General features: G+C 44.0%; 1 protein-coding gene across 3 annotated transcripts in view; it reads left to right on the top strand.

The window, feature by feature from the left end:
* The window catches only part of ATXN7 (ataxin 7), a 78460-nt gene that overhangs the window by 20871 nt on the left and 39779 nt on the right, over positions 1-17810 (top strand). For 2 of the 3 annotated variants that reach the window (XM_082768508.1, XM_082768509.1), the window contains 3 exons: positions 1868-2016; positions 2199-2495; positions 2839-2907. In XM_082768508.1, coding sequence (XP_082624634.1) covers positions 2210-2495; positions 2839-2907 — 355 coding nt within the window. In that variant the 5' untranslated portion in view covers positions 1868-2016; positions 2199-2209. The remainder of the gene's footprint in view (positions 1-1867; positions 2017-2198; positions 2496-2838; positions 2908-17810) is intronic. The other variant, XM_082768510.1, reaches the window with a different exon arrangement.

The following is a 17810-nucleotide window of genomic DNA, read 5'->3' as shown; positions in this document are numbered from 1 at the left end:
GAAAATTTGATAATCTATTAGCTTGTTAAAGTACTTGGCTAATCAACAGTAATTTTGCCAAATTAAGCCATTTTACTTTTATGTAATTTGATATACATACGTCAGTAATGATTAAAGAAAAGAGTCATGATGTAGAGCATTAATTAGATATATCACAGTAAAATCTATTGCTATTAAAAGGCAGGTGTTGGTGCTCTATGGCTCTGTATGGACACCCATCACTATTTGCTTTAGGATCAATGTAAAATAAATAATAATAGAGGATTTTTTTTTTTTGTAAATTTGAGGAACTAAGAATGAAAGAAATCAGTAGTAGATTTTTGTTTTCCTGTCTGGTTTTTACACCATAAAATTAGCTTAGGTTCTGCTCAGAAATTCAAGATTGCTTAGCACCTGACTGACATGTCCCACTGATGTTTTTAGCTTTCATTATAAGTAGTTATTTATTCCTTTATTATCCAAGAATATACTTAAAAATATAGGGTCCTTCATTCATCATTTATCTTTCAGCTCTGGCCCCATAAGCACCTCCTGCTCATGCTGCGACCTAAAATGAAGAGAGAGTCCACCCTTTTGGGAAACTGCAGCTCAGTTAGGAACAGGTGTAACCGACAGATCAGGACCCAGCTCAAGAAGTCGATAGCCTTTGTTAGTCCTGTTACAACTTCCTGCGATAGAAGTTGTTTTTATCTAAATCTTGTAGAGTTTGAGTTATTTTAAGGAATTAGATTTGGAGTGACAGGGGAGAAGAGTTTCCCTCGCTGTTCTGCAGCAGCTGTGCCGTTTTACAATACGTCCTGCGTGTGACAGAAGTTATCGCTGGGGCCGAACGCTGAATCTCCTTATAATTACAGCCTGTCCCATCCCCTGCCACGACTGCCCGATGTGTGTTCAGCTCCCTTACAAACGAGGCAAGGCACATCCCTAGCGGGTCGCAGTGCCGCGCTCCCAGGCTTGTATTTCACCCAAAATAGCGAAGCCTAGGGCCGAGCGTGCACGCACACCTCCGCAGCGCTGCAACGGGGCCGTGCAAACCCTTCTGTTTACTGTTTGGCCTGCGGCTGCCTGGTTTTGCAAATACCAGCATACCACCTAGGGGACTGACGGGCAGCCCCCGGTGCTGCCGCCCGCGGTCCCACGCTGCTGAGATTTTTGTGTGGGACGCCGCAGGTTTGGGTCCCAGCGAGCGGGGTGGGTGCAGGGGGGAGCACAGGAACCTGGGCAGCAGAAAGGGTACAGGGAGAGAGCGGCTTGCGATTAATAAATTAATTGCAATTAATAAAAATCTAAAAAAAATAATAAAAATCTAAAAAATTAATAAAAATCTAAAAAAATCCGTTTATTAAATAACTTCATGGTGCATAATCGCAGAACTTTGTTAGTGACAGTTTCTGGCCAGGAGAGCATTTTTTCCCAAATCCTGCTCGTTTTTAGTGCTTAATGAGGGGGTAATTAAGAAGAAAGGCAGGTGGGGCAGCAAGGCTGGGGGCCCGACCCGCAGCCCCGGGACCCGCAGCCCCGGGACCCGCAGCCCCGGGACCCGCAGCCCCGGGACCCGCAGCCCCGGGACCCGCAGCCCCGGGACCCGCAGCCCCGGGACCCGCAGCCCCGGGACCCGCAGCCCCGGGACCCGCAGCCCCGGGACCCGCAGCCCCGGGACCCGCAGCCCCGGCCCTAACGGCGGCGGTGCCGGTGCCGGTGCCCCGGTGGCCGTGCCCTTAAGGTGGCTCCGCGTTTAAGGAGGCTCCGGCGGGGCGGGGCGGAACGGGCGATCCCGGCCCAGCCCCAGGCGGCCCCGTCGCAGCGGGGGGCCGGGCGGGTTCGTTACGCGGCCGTTGTTTTTTTTTGTTGTTTTGTTTTTTTGTAGGGTCGCCCCATGGAACCGGGGGATCCCCGCCGCTCTTGAGGCAGCGCCCGCCGGCCCGACAGGCGCCTCACTCACCTGAGCGGCGGAGAGGGAGGCAGCGCCCCGCGCAGCATGGGCACCCGGCTCCGGGCCCTCGGGCCGCCGCGCAGGTGAGGCCGAATCCCGGGAGGTGTTGGGGTGGACAACGGGATTTGGGGCAGAACCGCGGGATTTGGGACTTGGAGGAGAGAGAAGCGGGGATGGGGGGTTGAGGGGAGACGCGAACCCCGCGGCGCCACCTTAAGCGCGGCGCCACCTTAAGCACCCGCCGCCTTGTCTCGGTGCATTGTAGCAGCGGAAAGAATGTCGGCGCGGGCCGCGGGTGACGTCAGAAGGGAGCAGCGCACAGCGGCGGCGGCGGCGCCCAGGCAGCGGCAGCGGCAGCTCCGGGCCCGGCCCCGGCCCCGGCCCCGGCCCCGGCCCGGCGAGGGAGGCGCGGGCGGAGGAGGCGGGAGCGGAGCCGGCCCCGCCGTCACCGCAGCGGCAATGGCGGCCGTCGGGGAGCGCAGGTCCCTGCCCAGCCCCGAGGCGATGCTGGGGCAGCCCTGGAGCCACTGGGTCGACGCTGCCAAACTGCACGGGAACGACGGTGAGAGCCCCGCGGGGGGTCGCCCGGCCCCGCAGCCCGGCTGCCGTGCCCCCCAAACCCGTCCCCTTTTCCCTTCCCATCGCACCGCGGCTTGGGGCAGCCCCAGCACGGCACGGCGGGGTCCCCAACGCCACCCGGGTGCCCCAACGCCAACGGGTTCCCTAGCACCGTGCCCCCAACGCCATCCCCTGCCGCTCCTCCGGCCCCACGGACGCCGCTTGTCACCGGGTGCTGTGCTCCCCGACCCCGTCTCGGCCCCACACCTGTCCCTGTCCCCATCCCGGGGGGCTGTGGGGGTCCTGCCGTGCGGTGTCACTGAGCTCTGGGGGTTTTCTGCTTGCAGGGGCAGCGTTAGAAGAAAGTTTCAAGGAATACGGGAAAAATCGAGAAGCGATGCGACTCTGCCGAGAAGGTGAGTGCGGGGTGTTCTTGACTGAAAGCACCCCAAGAAGTTTTCCTGATGGTGACTCCTGACCAGAGGACACGTGTGGGGGAGAAAGGAGGCTTCTTGTCAGTGCTGGCGCTTCAGTTTGGGGACCTGTGGCCTGGCAACCAGGGACGTGATTGGCATTGTTATTAAGTTAACACCTAACCAAAACTCCGGGGTTGAACGTAGGTCACTGATCGCATTGTGTTTATCGTGTTTTCAGTGGGATTTTCTTTGGCCCTAAGCAGTCCCGAGGAAGTTGCGTGACCAGGGCCGCTAATATCTTCTCTTGAGCCAGCCTATTTTCACTCGGAATATAATCCGTGCCGGTAGCTGGACGCAGGTCTCCCTCCCTGTCATGTCAGTGCGTTGTGTTTATTTGTTACTGCGAAGCGAGAGTGACCTTTCACCTGTGATTAGCAAAAGCACACGAAGGGCCGGGTTCGCTTCAAAAGTAGCACTGCTGCTTGAGCTTGTAACCAAATGATGAATGACACCGGTAGGGTATGGTAACTGTGTGGCAGGGAGTGGGAAAAGCGGCAACAGCCTGACTTTTGATGTGCAATCTTATTTCTTTCCTTTTTATTTTTTTCTTTTTCTTTCCAACTTCCTAAAACTTTCATGTTATTGTTAGTGCAAGTTCACTTCAGCAGTCTTTGTTAGTGAGAAGTGCAGGGTGCAATAGGCCTCACTGCTTTAAATACTAGCTCAGTTACACTCGAGTCACTTATTTGACACTGTTTGAAATGGAAGACTGAGTTTGTAAACTTCGTTTACAGTTGTAGAAGGTGGGACTTGCCAGGGACCTTAGGGGACGATCTGATTCAGCACTTCTCTGTTTGTGAGCTACAAGCAGCAAGTGAAAATTACAGAGGCTGTGCCAGTGTGCTTTAAGATGGGGAGGCAGTACAGAAGCTGATTCAAAATGTCTACTTATTGTAGAATTTGTAGTGTTGCTAAAATTTAGAAAAAAAAAACGATTATAGGACCAGATTCAGTGGGCACTGGGCTGTAAGAGAGATGCAGTAGAATGCTATGCTGTGGTATACAGAAACGCTTGTACCGTTTTGCCATCACTTTTGTGTGTGTATAAGTTCTTGGGTGTTTGAAAAGCACCTTATTTATTGCTGAGTTCTTGTGTAGTATTTCTGTTGGATGTTTAATTTATTTTTCTGAATTGGCAAATCACTCGTGCTAAAACAACGCTTGTAACAATAAGCACACATTATCCTAGCAAAGATTTTGCTAATAAGGATTTTCAAACATTCTTTCTTATTTCTACCTCATAAAATACAAGCATCTAAGGTTTCCAGTTTTTAAAGATTAGCTGGCAGGGTGAGGAATAATCTTTTTTCTTTTTTTTTTTTTTTCCCTGGAGAGAGATCATGAAACTGCTTTTTTTGCATAGGCTGACCACTGAGACACAACTTCTCTCCACTGCCTCCAACCATGTGAATGACTTGTAGGATTATGGCTTGAAGGAAGTTTATAAAAATTAGAAAAAAAAAAGAAACTTCAAGATCTAGAAGTGGAACTTAGTAGCTCTGTCAGACATCCAACAGTCTTTTTGACTGCTGTATGACATGTGAATGAGACACTGACTTGGCATACACCTATAGTTGGTCTGCAGGGAGCTCAGCCTACAAATTAGAGCAAAAGATAAAGTTGTGCTAATTAAGTGTGCACTTAAAGAACTAGGGGAGTGGCAAAACGTGCTGGCATGTGTATGCATTATGTTATCAAATAAGGTTTTGAGAACATTGTAACTGGTTCCATTTCCCAGGAAGAATTTTGCATTCAAAATTGAGGAACTGACATTTATTAAGTAATTGGGCTGTCTAAACAATGGATCTTAACATGGAAAATATGAATCAAATTATAAATTTTACCAAATCAATAAAAACTTCAAGATTTTTGTCATACCACACAGTATTTATGTAAGGTTAAATACACAACTCGCTGTATAGAGAAAGTTTCTTCTCTTCAGATTGGGCGTTGAGTCAGAGGCCCAACTCGACAAAAGGATTTCAAGGTTATTTAGACTAATTTAACCTTGTATTGCAACTCTTCCAGTTTGCATAAAAGAATTAAATATTCATGGCCTGGAGAGGGAGAGAAGAAGGGAATATGAATTTACAGTCCACTTATTTGAAGTGGGTTCAAAACCAAGAGCTGTTTTCTTTATTTAACAATTGTCAACTTCCAGATCAGGCTCCCACTGGCCTGTACCCACTGGCTTGTAGCTGTTTCCTTTCCCACATGGTCTTTCTCTAACTTCAGTCTTCTGGTGGGAATTAGCTTCAACATCAGTCTGCCTGATGGTGAGAGATGTGTTTCAAACTTTCAGGCAGCGGAGCGTGGATCTCCTGAACGAGGAGTGAGTGTTCTCATTGCCGTAATGCTGTATGGTTAACGTTACCAGCTTGTGTTTTGACGGAAAAGAAGCATGCTTGTTATTCTTTTACAGGAATAAAGGACACGAATATGTAATTCCAGGACATACCTGTAAGCTTTGAAGAGAGGCAGGGTTTCAGGCATTTGTCACTGGAATTTCCTACTTACTGATCAGGCAGCTCCTCTCAACGTGCTGGTTGTTGCGAAGTCTGATGAATCCTTAATACCTGTCAGGAATGCCAGTTCCATGGAGGAATCAGGAAACCAAAATTAGTTCAAAGTCTCAAATGTGTTTATTATATCAAACCCTTCTTGACATACCCAAGCTTGCATTGAAGTAACAACTAGAAATTGGGTTGTCTTCCCTAACTCCCTGTGTTCCTCTTGTACTTCCCCAATCCACTGTTCTTATGTGCTTTCTCTTCTGCTAATCCATAATGTACAATCTTTCCTGCTGGGCTCCTCGAAGACCTTCACGAAAGTGAGAATTTCACTGGATGCTTTCCCACATGTCGCTTTCTGAGGCAGTAAGAGTCCATGCTGAGCTTTGATGTAGAAATTAGAACCACGGGAATATGGTACAGGCCCAAAGCACTTGGCTCGCTTGTGGTATGGAAAATCCCCAACAGATGGAAACGAGAAACGGGCATCCTTCAGCATGGGAAAATCTTATTTTAAGGTACACTCTAGGCCTTGCTTTGTCTTCGTACACTGAAATCATCTCATGACAAACTGCTATCAATGCACGGCCATGTTAGAAGCAATTGTACTGCAGTTATTTTCACAAGTAGTTCATACGACAGAACTTAGCTCATCCCAGCACTTAATTGCTTGCTATTTGCAAACCAGCTGAAGGTGTGACTTCTCTGCCACATGGTTTGCTGCAATGAATAAACAGAAACAGGTTGCATTATAGTCTGTAAATGCGTTCTAAAATGAGGCAGAAAATCTAGTCATGTTCATTTGTCTTACATTTTAAAATACGACTCACGTTATAGATACGTGGTTCATCTTAGAGATGCAGTAGACATCAAAAGGAGGTTGATGCATTTGTACCCTATGACACTTCCTTTTTTGTGTTAAATTCTTAGTGTTAAACTGTCATACTCTGATTACAGCAAGCATAATCATTTTTCAGGAGATTCTTGCTGCCCATTGTTGGATTTGGTTTGCTTTTGAAAACCATTTTCTAACCTATTCTTGTTGCAAAGATGATCTTTAAATGGAACTGTGGTTGCAGGCATAGAGTTCATTCACCGTAACTTTGTCAGGCTCCAACAGAGTGAACTTTTGCTTCTTGCAGAATTTAACAACAGGTTGATTCATTTCAATCTGTGGATCAGGAGAGCTTTGAGTAGAAATGATGTGGCCTAAACCTGGTCCTTGGACTGGGGCTTAACCCTCCCATGGTCCCTGAGACTCCCCGAACCAACCAGCAACCCCCACCCCTTCCAGTAAAGTTTCAGTTGCTACCAACTGTCTCGTACGTTATTCTAAAACCCCGCCCTTCAAGAAATAAACCAAAACCCACAAGGCTGTATTAGGAAGGCAGAGACAGAAAGAACATGTGTGCTCTTAGCAAAGATGTAATCATTACATTTGCAGTAATGCTTCTTAATGTGTGCCACCCCTTTGGAGTGGTTGCGGTGAAAGTCTGTCAGATTGGTGCAATGGTTTATGAAATAATTTAGAAACATAGGTATAATAAGAAAAATGCTAAGGAAGCGATAGCATCTGAGGATGGAAAATAAAATAGTGGGGAAGAGAGATTGGGGTAGACAATTTAAAGTTCTTTGAGTGCATGTGTTTTTGATAATGTATCCAGTGCATGCTGAAGTTTTGGGCAGTCTTTACTAGAGCTTAAGCATCTTTTTCTTCCTGTTACACATACAGACCTATTTCTTTATTTTTTTTTAATTGTGAGCCCCTTGGTCCTATCTATATCTAGTGCTTCAGTGGTACTGTCACCACAGTTTACAGATAACTGGCAAGAAAGTACAGGAAGAGGAGGAAGGTGACAGCGTTCGCAACTTAGGTCATGAGCTGGGTTTGATCAATTATCGTTGAAAGGCTGTTGCGTCTTGTCTAACAACTCCTTGTCACCCTTACAGCATCCGTAAAGTCTGGTGGTGATGTAGCGGTTTGTACTCGAGGCTCTGAGGTTCCCGAGGAGGTTTGATTGCTCTGTGTGTGTGTGACAGCTGCTTCAGGTGAAGGGGCTGTGGAGGGAGATGCCGAGGAGACAGCTGTGGTATCGTAGGCTGAGGTTGGTTCAGCGATGGTCCCTGATGTGTTAGGTGTGCTCGGAGGGTTCACAGCTCAGAACTGATGCTGTCTGTGTGGCCGGGTGGCCTGGTACCACTCTTAGAGTTTTTAGACTATACTTGTCTTACTTAGTAAAGCACATTCTGAATTTTCTGTGAGAGCACAGACTGTCAGTTTTTGGTAGGTGGCTTCAGAAGACTTTGTTACCATAGGGATCTATCAGGAGAGCAGGTGGGAAGAAATTCTGTTCAACATCGTAGCACCTGATAGCAGTTGAACTTCTGGTCACGAACAGTGTCCTGGGGAGGCAGAAGGAGGGGAAGGAGGAGGGCAAAAAAAAAAAAAAAGACTCTATGAACCTCTAGGGAATTCAGCAGACAGCAGAAGCTTTGGGATTTGATTATATTAATTGTTATTAATGGACGTTAGCAGAGCTGTGAGAGTACCAAGAGCGGTGTGATGAACTCTTGTTCTTCTGGAGCCTGTGCTCAGAAAGGCTGAGCAGGGAAATCCAGGGCTGGGCCAGGAGGGCTCCCTGGAAGCATCTTTAGCACATTAGACGGACCCAAGGTCTAGAATTTTCCCAGCAGCAGGTTTAATAAATAATTAAAGTGTTGGTGAAACTTTTATTCCAATATTAAGTTGTAAATACAAGTGAGAGACAGCATCTTATTTCAAATTTAAATTTGTTTTTATTCAGCCTTGGGAGGTGCTCTACTGAGTTGATTTTTGTTGTGTTAAATCATGTCAAAGATACTTAGAGGGCTCTATAGTCCTTGACTGCCTGCAAATACACTGTGAGAATTTTTAATAGACTGAAATAAATATTTCAAGGTAGCAGCACAACGTGCAATGCTTCTTTTTTGGCATTCTGCGTAGCTATGCTCAGGCTGTAATCAGATAAATCTCTTCTTCATTTCATTGCATCTTAATTGACTATTTACATGAAGAATTTTAAGCATTTGTGGACTGATTATTGTAAAACAGTTACAAGGAGACTTTAAAAGTGCGTTGAGCTGTTTAAGAAAATTGTAGAGACTTTACGAGAGAGCTTGAAAAACACGGAATTTGATAGGTTGCTAATTGTGAGAATATCTGCAGTGTCTGGCCCTGGTTTTCTTTCTCCTTGTTATTTTTTTCACTTAAAACCAAGTTCTGTTTACAATATTTAATTATTTCTGGTGAGATGAGTCACATGTTATAAATAGAATATTGTGATGTTAGCCTGCAAGTTAGAACTGTGTCATCCTATGCTGTGAAGCAACTTTGCAGGTTTTAGATACTACCAGAGTATTAGACTGTTATTGCAAGGCCTTGGAGACTTCCACTGGAAGTGCAGCTCCAAAACTGCCTCAATCCATCTGTTAAATTCCCGCTTCCTCACATTTTTTTTTAAAGAACCTTTGAGATAGCTGTCTATGCACGTACAGCCAGGAGTTCACCCTTATCTACCACTTGTTAAGTTATGTATGATTAGCTAGGTTGTTCCTATGCAGGAGAGTTATGTCTTGATAATAATTGATTAAGTATTGCTTTTTCCGTAGTTTCTGTTCTGTATTTAATGACAAACGCTCAGTAAGAGAAGAGCACTGCAAGAAGTATTGCACAGAACTGTGATTTCCATGTGAGCTGGTAACACAACGCTCTTCTAAATAGAGCAGGAAAGACAAAAAGGCTTGGTGAAGGGTACTTCTAACTAAATTGGGTTAAGAGGATGCAGATTGCTCTCTCTAAGGTAACTATTTTAAAAGCTATTTCTTCCATTGCAGGGGAGCTAGAAAAGGAAATGCACGCAGTTCTTACACCTCTTCTCACTATGCATAGCCTATGGCTATAACGGCCAAGTGCCAGCTGGGGTTACGTGTGATCTCATCGCTTCTTAGACAGGAAAGATTTCAGCTTTCACAGATCATGATAATATTTAATTTGTAATCAAGTATTCTAAATAGTATTTAAGATGCTTTAAAAATATTTTCTCCCCTTTTAAAGAAGGAAATCATCACTGCAGAGTAAGTTGCCTGTCTATTTGATACTCATCATTATTCCCTAAATGTTCTTGGGGTGCATCACATGGATGAACACAGCTTTGTATTTTTACTCTGTTTGTAAGCAGCACTAAAATCTGCTAATTCAAAGTATAACAGAGAAGAGTAGCATGAATGTAAAAGTGGTTGTCATGCAAGGCGAAGAATTTGTTGTAATCAGTGTTCCTGTTGCTAGAAAGCCTCCTGCAATCCAAAGTTGTCCCTGCTTGTGCAGGCTGTGTGTGATGTGAGCTAGGATGGGTGGCACGCTGTCTCTCCTTGTAAGTTGGGTAACCCCAGACACTCCAAGGTGTGACTTCATCAAAGGAGCTTGCACGCACAGCTTTCCCACGTCACTTGGATCGCTAGCTTTGCAAACAGTCACTTTCCTGGTAAATGTACTAACTTACTTGGCTTGAGTAGAAGAGAAGTAAATACTCAAATACTCGGTTATTTGTGTGTAAACACTGCTGTCAGCCTTTGTGGAATAAGCTGTGCAGTGCTAACCTGCTTTCCCATGAGAAAGATTGTTTATTTACAAGCTCGTTCCGGTCCTGATTTCTGCTGTCAACGATAGCTTCAGCCTAGCTAGCAGACAAACTTCACTGGTAATAAGAGGTGAAAGAGATAATTCGTTATGCCTCCCTTCTCTTCTGCTGGGATTACAGCAGTCAGAAAACTTACGCAGTATTCTTGATCTGCTTTTCTCTGGATAATCAGGACTTTACTTGTACCTTTCATCAGCTACATTTGTAGTGTAATAGAGAAAGCAGCGTTCTCAAATGGCACTCTAAAAAAATGTATACAAAATGATTGAAGTGCTCAAATCCCATAGAGAGCAGCTGTGAGGTTGTAAATCTGTGATGTGCACTTTTTCTTAAATCCAGCAATCGTATGGTTTTATTTGCAAAACAGTTTGGACTATTTGACGTTGGTATGGTTGCCTGAATGTCCTACAGCAGCTTTCATTAAAAGGAAGTTTAGAAGCTTTAATGAGTTAAATTTGAAAAGTAAATAGTAGACTGAATGCACAGTAAATGGGATGTTTGTTTTCCTTTACACTCGCATTCCATTATGTTTTGGCCTTCATAAATGCAGTTTTATGTGTGCAGGGTTTTTTTTTTTTTTCACTGGTTGCATAAACTACATAGTATTTGTTGTCAGTGGGAAAACTGGAGTGCTGCCAGCTTATAAAGTGGTATCTGGGGATGGGAGCTCTTGTCATGAGCCACTGAAGTCAACAAAGGTTTTGCTTGTGACCGGAGCGAGGACTCGGGATCAGGTTATTGGGCTCTGCAGGCGAGAGTTTGCGATTTTAAGACAGCCACATTCACTAGAATTTTGTGATCAAACAAGCAGTAGAGAAATACTTTGCTATGCAAACATTTTAATTGTTCCCCCCTAGACGTTGTAGCCATCGCTTTGTCAAGGTGCCTATAGCCTGAATGACACCCTCTGGCCTTGGGCTCAGGCTAAAACACAGCACCAGATCTGCACCAGTTTCCACCTAGGGTGTGGTTCTGTGATCTGCTTTCTCCCGGCAGCGCTGCTTAATGCAGCCCCTGGTCTCTGCTGAATGAACCATTTGTGAAATAATGGTTGCATTCCAACTTTGAAGTTGTTTTCCAAAACATGATGGTTGCTTAATGAAGAAAAAAATAACTTTTCCAGCACGTATTTTGTTTGGTAATCCTAAAATCCGTTGGGCCATGCTTGACTGTGTGTCTTTTCAGAGTGAATCTGATCTAAGTTTTTCTTTGACTGCCTACATGGTTTTATCATATAGTAGATCTCGTATCTTGGTTATCTGTGAGAGTGTTAGAGATGTTATATCAGCGAATAACTACAGTACAAATCAGGATTAGTTATAATACATGAGTCTGTTGTTAAAAGTAAACAGCAAGTAAGAATTAGTTTGCATTGTTTAATGGTTAGTATTAGCTATTTTTTAGCTAATGACTGAAAACAAGTTGTTATGTCAGAAAACTAGGTATTAGAAATGATTTTTTTTCTCTGAAATTCCTGAGGTAGTTCCCGGTAAGTTTGTGAACAGGAGGGACAGCATTCGAATCTAGGTTACTGCTGAGGAGGACTTGGTGTCACCCATGTCTGTCTCTTATCAGACAGATGTTGCAAATGATGCCAAAAGGAAAAAAGAGACATCATCTGTATGGTATAGGTAAATGCAAACCATACCAAATACACTTCTAAACGAATCCGTATTGGTGTGGGATATCCAGAGATTTGGGTTAACTGACTTTATTTTTGGTGGATATGTCAAAGGAATGAAAATTGTGCCCAATAGTTGGACAGTGTGTGTCAGATAATTAAGACAGCCTTGCAAAATCATTTGGAAAGCAGCTTTCAAAATAAGACATTTTCCCAGGAAATGTTAAAATTGTCTGTTTTGTTCCTCTTTAATTAAGGTTACTCTTGAAAACTATTAAAGTAGTTTAACTTGCTTCGTACAGCTGGAAGGCTTTGTTGGCCTTTGGTCTGTAAAGAATATAATTCTGGTTTTTAGGTTGCTCTGCTAGCTAATTTTTATTTTTATTTTTAATATAGTATCTGTGTTTGAGTGTCTATGTTCTGCTCTGCTGGGAGAGATCACAGTCATCCAGTTCTCCCTGGGACTACGTGGAGATATTTGAGAGGAAAAGCTTAAACAAACCTCCTGATAGGCAGCATTTACTTCCAAAAAATACTTTAAAGGTGAATTTCAGTGGGAAAATTCATTTTCATGTCTGTGTAAGTTGTGCTGACCCAAAGCAACAGTCTAGAAATCGTGCTTGTTACGAAGCTCCTGTTCCATATTGCAGTTCATAATTTACAAAGAAGTTTTGAGCCAAAGCGAATATATCTATATTGCTTACCCAAGTTAGTGTAATACATGCTTATGCAACAGATTGTAAATTTTTGGTCTAAATACTCTTTTTCTTGGCTGAATGATTGAAGGGGGACTTTTTATTACTGAATCTGATCCAGGACTTGGGGAAATCCGTTGTCTGAAGTGCACCTGGTGCAGTTTGTGTCAGGTCGGCGGGCTGGCTGGAGCCCTCACCTGTGCTGGGGCTCCTGCAGGAGCTGCCCCAATAGCCAGCTGCCTGGTTTGTGGGGTCTGGCCTTTTTAGGGCTGCTGTGCACCATGGAGCAGGGACAAAGAACCCAAAACCTGAAGGCCTCTGTCTGGGAAGTGTCCCTCTGGTTCCCCAGGCAATCAGCTTGTGTCCTGAAATGCAGGGGCCCACACCGCTGCGTCGTTTGCTGGGATCAAACCAGCGAGTCCCTTCAGTCATTCCTGTGGCCTGAACGTAACGATCTGAAGCGCTGGCTTGATAGCCTTGGAGATAAGAACGCTATTTTTATCCGCCGAGTAGGTAGAGCACGGGAGAAGGGAGCGAAACGCTGAGAGCTGGCTGTCGCTGTGCTCCTCCGAGCCTCGTGTGTGACTGCTGGGGATGGAAAAGGATTTGGGGTGCGAAAAGGATTTGGGGGCTGCCCTTCTCTGCCACCTCTCCAGGATCCTTGGACATGGCTGTGACCGTGTGCCGGGCTCCTCTGTGTGAAGGCGTGAGGGTCTGTAACACCATCAGAGGCTCCCCGTTGTGGGGAAGGCAAGGCAGGGGGGCTGCGTGCCGGCAGCTCCAGCTTGAGGGGAGCCCCCGGGGGTGTCCGTGCCCCCATGCTGCCCTCGCTGTGCTCCTGTGGTGTCTTTCCTGGGGTGCTCAGCATGGTGGCAGGGAGCAGGAGCTGGGAGCCTGCTTTGGGAAGGTGGCCGTGTTTGTTTTCAAAAGCCAGAGGCTGGTAAACTCTACGCGTTTTTGAGGGTGTCAAAGGAGCCTGTTTACCTTTCAGTTTGCTGTTATCTTTTAATCTCGTTCACCGTTGTCATCCTGTGTCATCTCTGAGCTGCTGCACTCCGGGCCTCTCTAATGCTGGCTCCGTGTGCTCCTTGCTGTGTGCTCCTCTTCCTTCTGACCCCGCTCGTCCTCCGTGCCACCACCCTGCAGGCTTGTGGCCGGGCCCGGCTCTGTGACACCGCTGCCCACAGCCCCTGCCCTGGATGTGTCTCCTCTGCTTCCGTCTGCACAAGGATGATTTCTCTGGCTTGCTGCTGGTGTAAGCAGGTTTGTTCTTCTTGCAGCCTTCTTGACCAGTTCAGGAGGATTTTTTCTCCACAAAAGTAGGATGTTCTGCTGCTTTGCTGGCATACAAAAGAGAAGAGTGCTTTCCTTCATCCCCCTGTACGCCTGAGTCTGTTCATGCATGTCCATGTACCTTCCTCCCACGTGTGCCCAGAGGACCTCTAGCTGCAGTGGGGCCAGAGGAGAGAAGTGGTCTTAGAAGTGTCTGTCAGAAGTGTGATTTAAACCAAACCAACCAAATCAGTGTGTTACATAGTCCAAGTAAACTCTGCTTTCCTTTTCCAATACATCAATTTTGGAAAGTCTTAGGGTTTAACAATTCCTCAGCTAGACTGTTGAAATAATTCAGTCATCCTTATTTCTCTAGTCATGCAATGTCTAAGTTTCAAAGTAAGTGTCACTACCTGTGTGTTCAAACCTACTAGAAGTGGGTTAGCTCTCTTACTTTACTGTAACAACAAAAACGTTGTTTTATTTTCCACTTTATCTTTTAATCCTATTAAGTACCACAGTACTGTTGTGGGTTTTTTTTGGCTATAGGACATTTATATGCCTGTTGCTGTGCAACTTGCATAATTATTTTTTTACATCGTATCAAATTAACTGTTAGGAAATGTGTGAAGCAAAGGAAGTAAATTTTAATGGAAGAACTAAAAGTACTTGCCAAGCTGAGAGGGATGCAGAAATGTAAGGTGGTGTTCCAAAAACGACAGGCATCAGTTTCCTTATAGCTATATGAAACAGGATTGAAACACATTCGTTTTTGAAGTGGATGTGCGAGTGTATGGAGAATGGGAGTGGCAGGGTGGGGTAGCTTTAGGTAACTAGATTACCTATGGATTGCCTAATAAAAGAAAATACTGAAATAGAATTCAGTTGACAGGTCATTTGTATTTTCCTTTTTTTTTTTTTTTTTTTTTTTTTGGCGTATGCTGATGTGCTGCCTCAGGTATCAAGTGCGTGATGCAAAATGCATGCGCAGCATTCCCTGCAGAGGTGAGGAGCGATGCCCTGCTGCTCACCCGGGAGCTGCTGGGCTGCGGTCAGCAGGGAGGAGAGCAGAACAGGTTTGCAGGCGAGCACGGTGCGTGCACTGTGTGGGAGGGAGAGCAATGTCTCACCTGCTTGTTTGGTTTATAATATGGAGGCTGCAGTGATGCCATCGTGCACAGGATGCGTAACTGTCTCTAGTTCGTATTTTTATTGGTTTGAAAGACTTCATCTTTTAAAAAGTTAGATTGACTCCAGTGTTTCTGGTGCCACTTCTCGAGTTTACATTCTTTTTAAACATTATGGTATGTTTCGTTGTTATTTTCTTACCAGAAATGACATAGTTGTCTTTACATTGTATTTGTCCAGTTCTCAGTTAGTAAGAAAATGTATAAATCTAGAAGGGAATGCTCCTTACTGCTCTACTTCCTCAGTTGCTGAGTGCCAGGGTCTGGCCAGCACCGAACAGCATTGCTGTGGTGTGATGTGGGCAGGTAGTTACACAGGGAAAGATTGCAAGAACTTTTGTTGAGGCACACATGCCTTTTTTTTTTTTTCTTCAAAAGCACGTCTAGATAAGAGCTGGGAGAGGGTGAGGAACTTGGAACGCACTCACGATTTGCAGTCATAATGCATCAAAATGCTGCTGCTGCAATGAGCAGTTTTATGTAAACCGTAAGTTTAGATTTAAATAAAACAAACTTCCTTTTTCCTTCTACAAAAGTACAGCTGCTGCAAAGTTCACAGAGGGCTGTATATAAAAGAAGATTAAAAAACCTGTTGATGTTAAAACAGTAGCATCCTTTGAGGTATATGAAAAGATATAATTTAAAATATTCACTGGATGATACAGTTAATTTTAATTGAGGCTAGGGTTGTGACTAATTGCTTGGCCAGAACTTCTTTTTCCCCATGTAAAAGATCCTGTTCTTCTGCATAGCAAGTGAAGTGTGACCCCTGATATTAGTATTACTGGGTAAACCTCTTTTTTTTTTTTTTTTTTTTTCCCTTAATTCCAATTTTTATAATACAAATACTAAATTAAACTCAATGTTGAGAGTTCCTAAACTTATTTAAGGATTAGATAAGTAACTATTTATTTATTTTTGCCACGGAAACACAAATAATAATTTTCTGGCTTCCCTAAAATTGCATGATGAGATCATGTCACCTAAAAATAATGTATGACTTTAAATGAAGATTTGTTATATGGAGAGCGATGACAAATTATATGTTCAGCATTTATGTAATATTATACAAATTGGCTGGAGAAGTTTAAAATATCCTCCGCTCTGAAAACTAATTAATGAGTAAATGGAATAGTTTTTGCAGATGACTGACTTCATTCAAATAGCTGATGAAAACCTAATTTAACAATACAATATGTACAGAGAGACTTTTTTATCTGCTGAAAAGCTTTAAATATGGTACTTGTATTTCATTGGGAAATTTAGGAATCGGTCTTTCTAAAGACAATCTGCTGGAAACGTGCTCACTGAAATTTTTTGTTATTTCGTAGGATCAGCTTTGAAAACCCGTTTAATAGTTCTGAACTTCTGAATGAACAATTTAAAAATATGTTTTGTGTTAGATTTTTAAAAGATTAATTGCGTGTAGCTGAACTCACATACAAAGAATTTAACTCAATACTTGGATGTCTGCTTTAGTGTGTTTTATATATAATTACAGGAACATTCAAATCTTGGCAGCCTAAAATTAGAACCCCCAGCTGCACACTAGGCTGCAGGTGCCTGCGTGCGTGACACACTTCTTGCTGGTGATTGCTGCTCTGGCTTTTGCCAGTGGGCATGCTGTAGAAATACCCCAAGACTGTTAAATCTTGGAGAAGGTAACGTGTTTCATTCTGCAAGGGAGAAAAGACTAGGGGAAGAGTTGCAGCAGTCATGTGCTCATAACCTCGCAGAAGGGCTGCTGTTTGGATTTGCTGCTCAGTTATGCGAGGAGGAGTTTTGCTGCCTGCAGGATGCTGGAGGGGAAGGCGGAGGGGGTGGTCCAGGGGATGCAGTATGGCTGAGCACGTGGAAAACGCGAGCGGTCGCAGGTAGGTCATCCTCTCCCCTTTCAAGTCTTATGGTGTGAAATTCTGCCTTAAATCTGGGGAAGCAAAATAATAAAAAGCATACTTTAATTAATCCTCGCAGAATTGTAACTTGTATTTCTTTAGAAAACTAGGCTGTTTTGTGCTCAAAAAGGAGGCTGGAGAGAAAAGACTGTGCTTTTAGAAATAAAGCGCTGTAATACTAGTAAAGATCTACAACTGATCAAATCTAGTAATGCAACTACTGCACATGGTTAAACTAGGTTCTGTTTTTTTTTCTCTCGAAGTGAAAGTCACTTCTCTGCGCCAGAACTTTGAGGTTTGGGTATTCTTAGGACTTTTATTCAAGCATATGTAATTGCTACATTTGCCAAAGAGGAAAATGCAATAAAAACATTTAATCAAGACTTCAGCTGTTCCCTCCTTCATCGTATCAGTCAGCAACTGCATGGTGAAACAAAGTTCAAACACACTTGTGCTCAGAGCCCAGGAAGAGCTGTGCCTTTCAAATGTCTCCTCAAATAGCTGTGCTTTGAAAAATGTGTGTGCAAAAAAAAAAAAAAAAAAGTAAGCTACGTAAGGATGTACAAAGCGGAGTTGGAAATGAATTTGAAAGTTGGTAACCCTGCAGAAAATACTTTGGTAGCACCACTTCTCGTTGAGCCTAAAAGAAGCAGCTTAGGTATCTTCTGGCTTTTCACTTTGGCAGTGTGGAGGCTGGGAACGTCCATTTGTTTTGCTGTATTTTGTATTAAAAGTTCTTTTTTATCAGAGGCAACAGGAGAGTAAGTTGTGCAGGCGAGGATATTTTGATTTTGTTTTAAAGTGTTTCTATATGTAAATGGGATAGTTTTATGGTTAGCTTGTTTGATTATGCATTTATTCTTTGCAGGCACATATTTGTTGTGCCTGCATGTATGGTTCATAAAACGTGCTCTATTAATATGCATGTGTACGTTACTTGGAGCTCTGCACATACACCCTCAAATATGCATATTTTACTAGTATCTC

Source organism: Aythya marila (genome assembly GCF_965140915.1).
Source record: "Aythya marila genome assembly, chromosome: 10".
Taxonomy (NCBI): domain Eukaryota; kingdom Metazoa; phylum Chordata; class Aves; order Anseriformes; family Anatidae; genus Aythya; species Aythya marila.
This window is presented reverse-complemented; position numbering and strand designations above follow the sequence as displayed.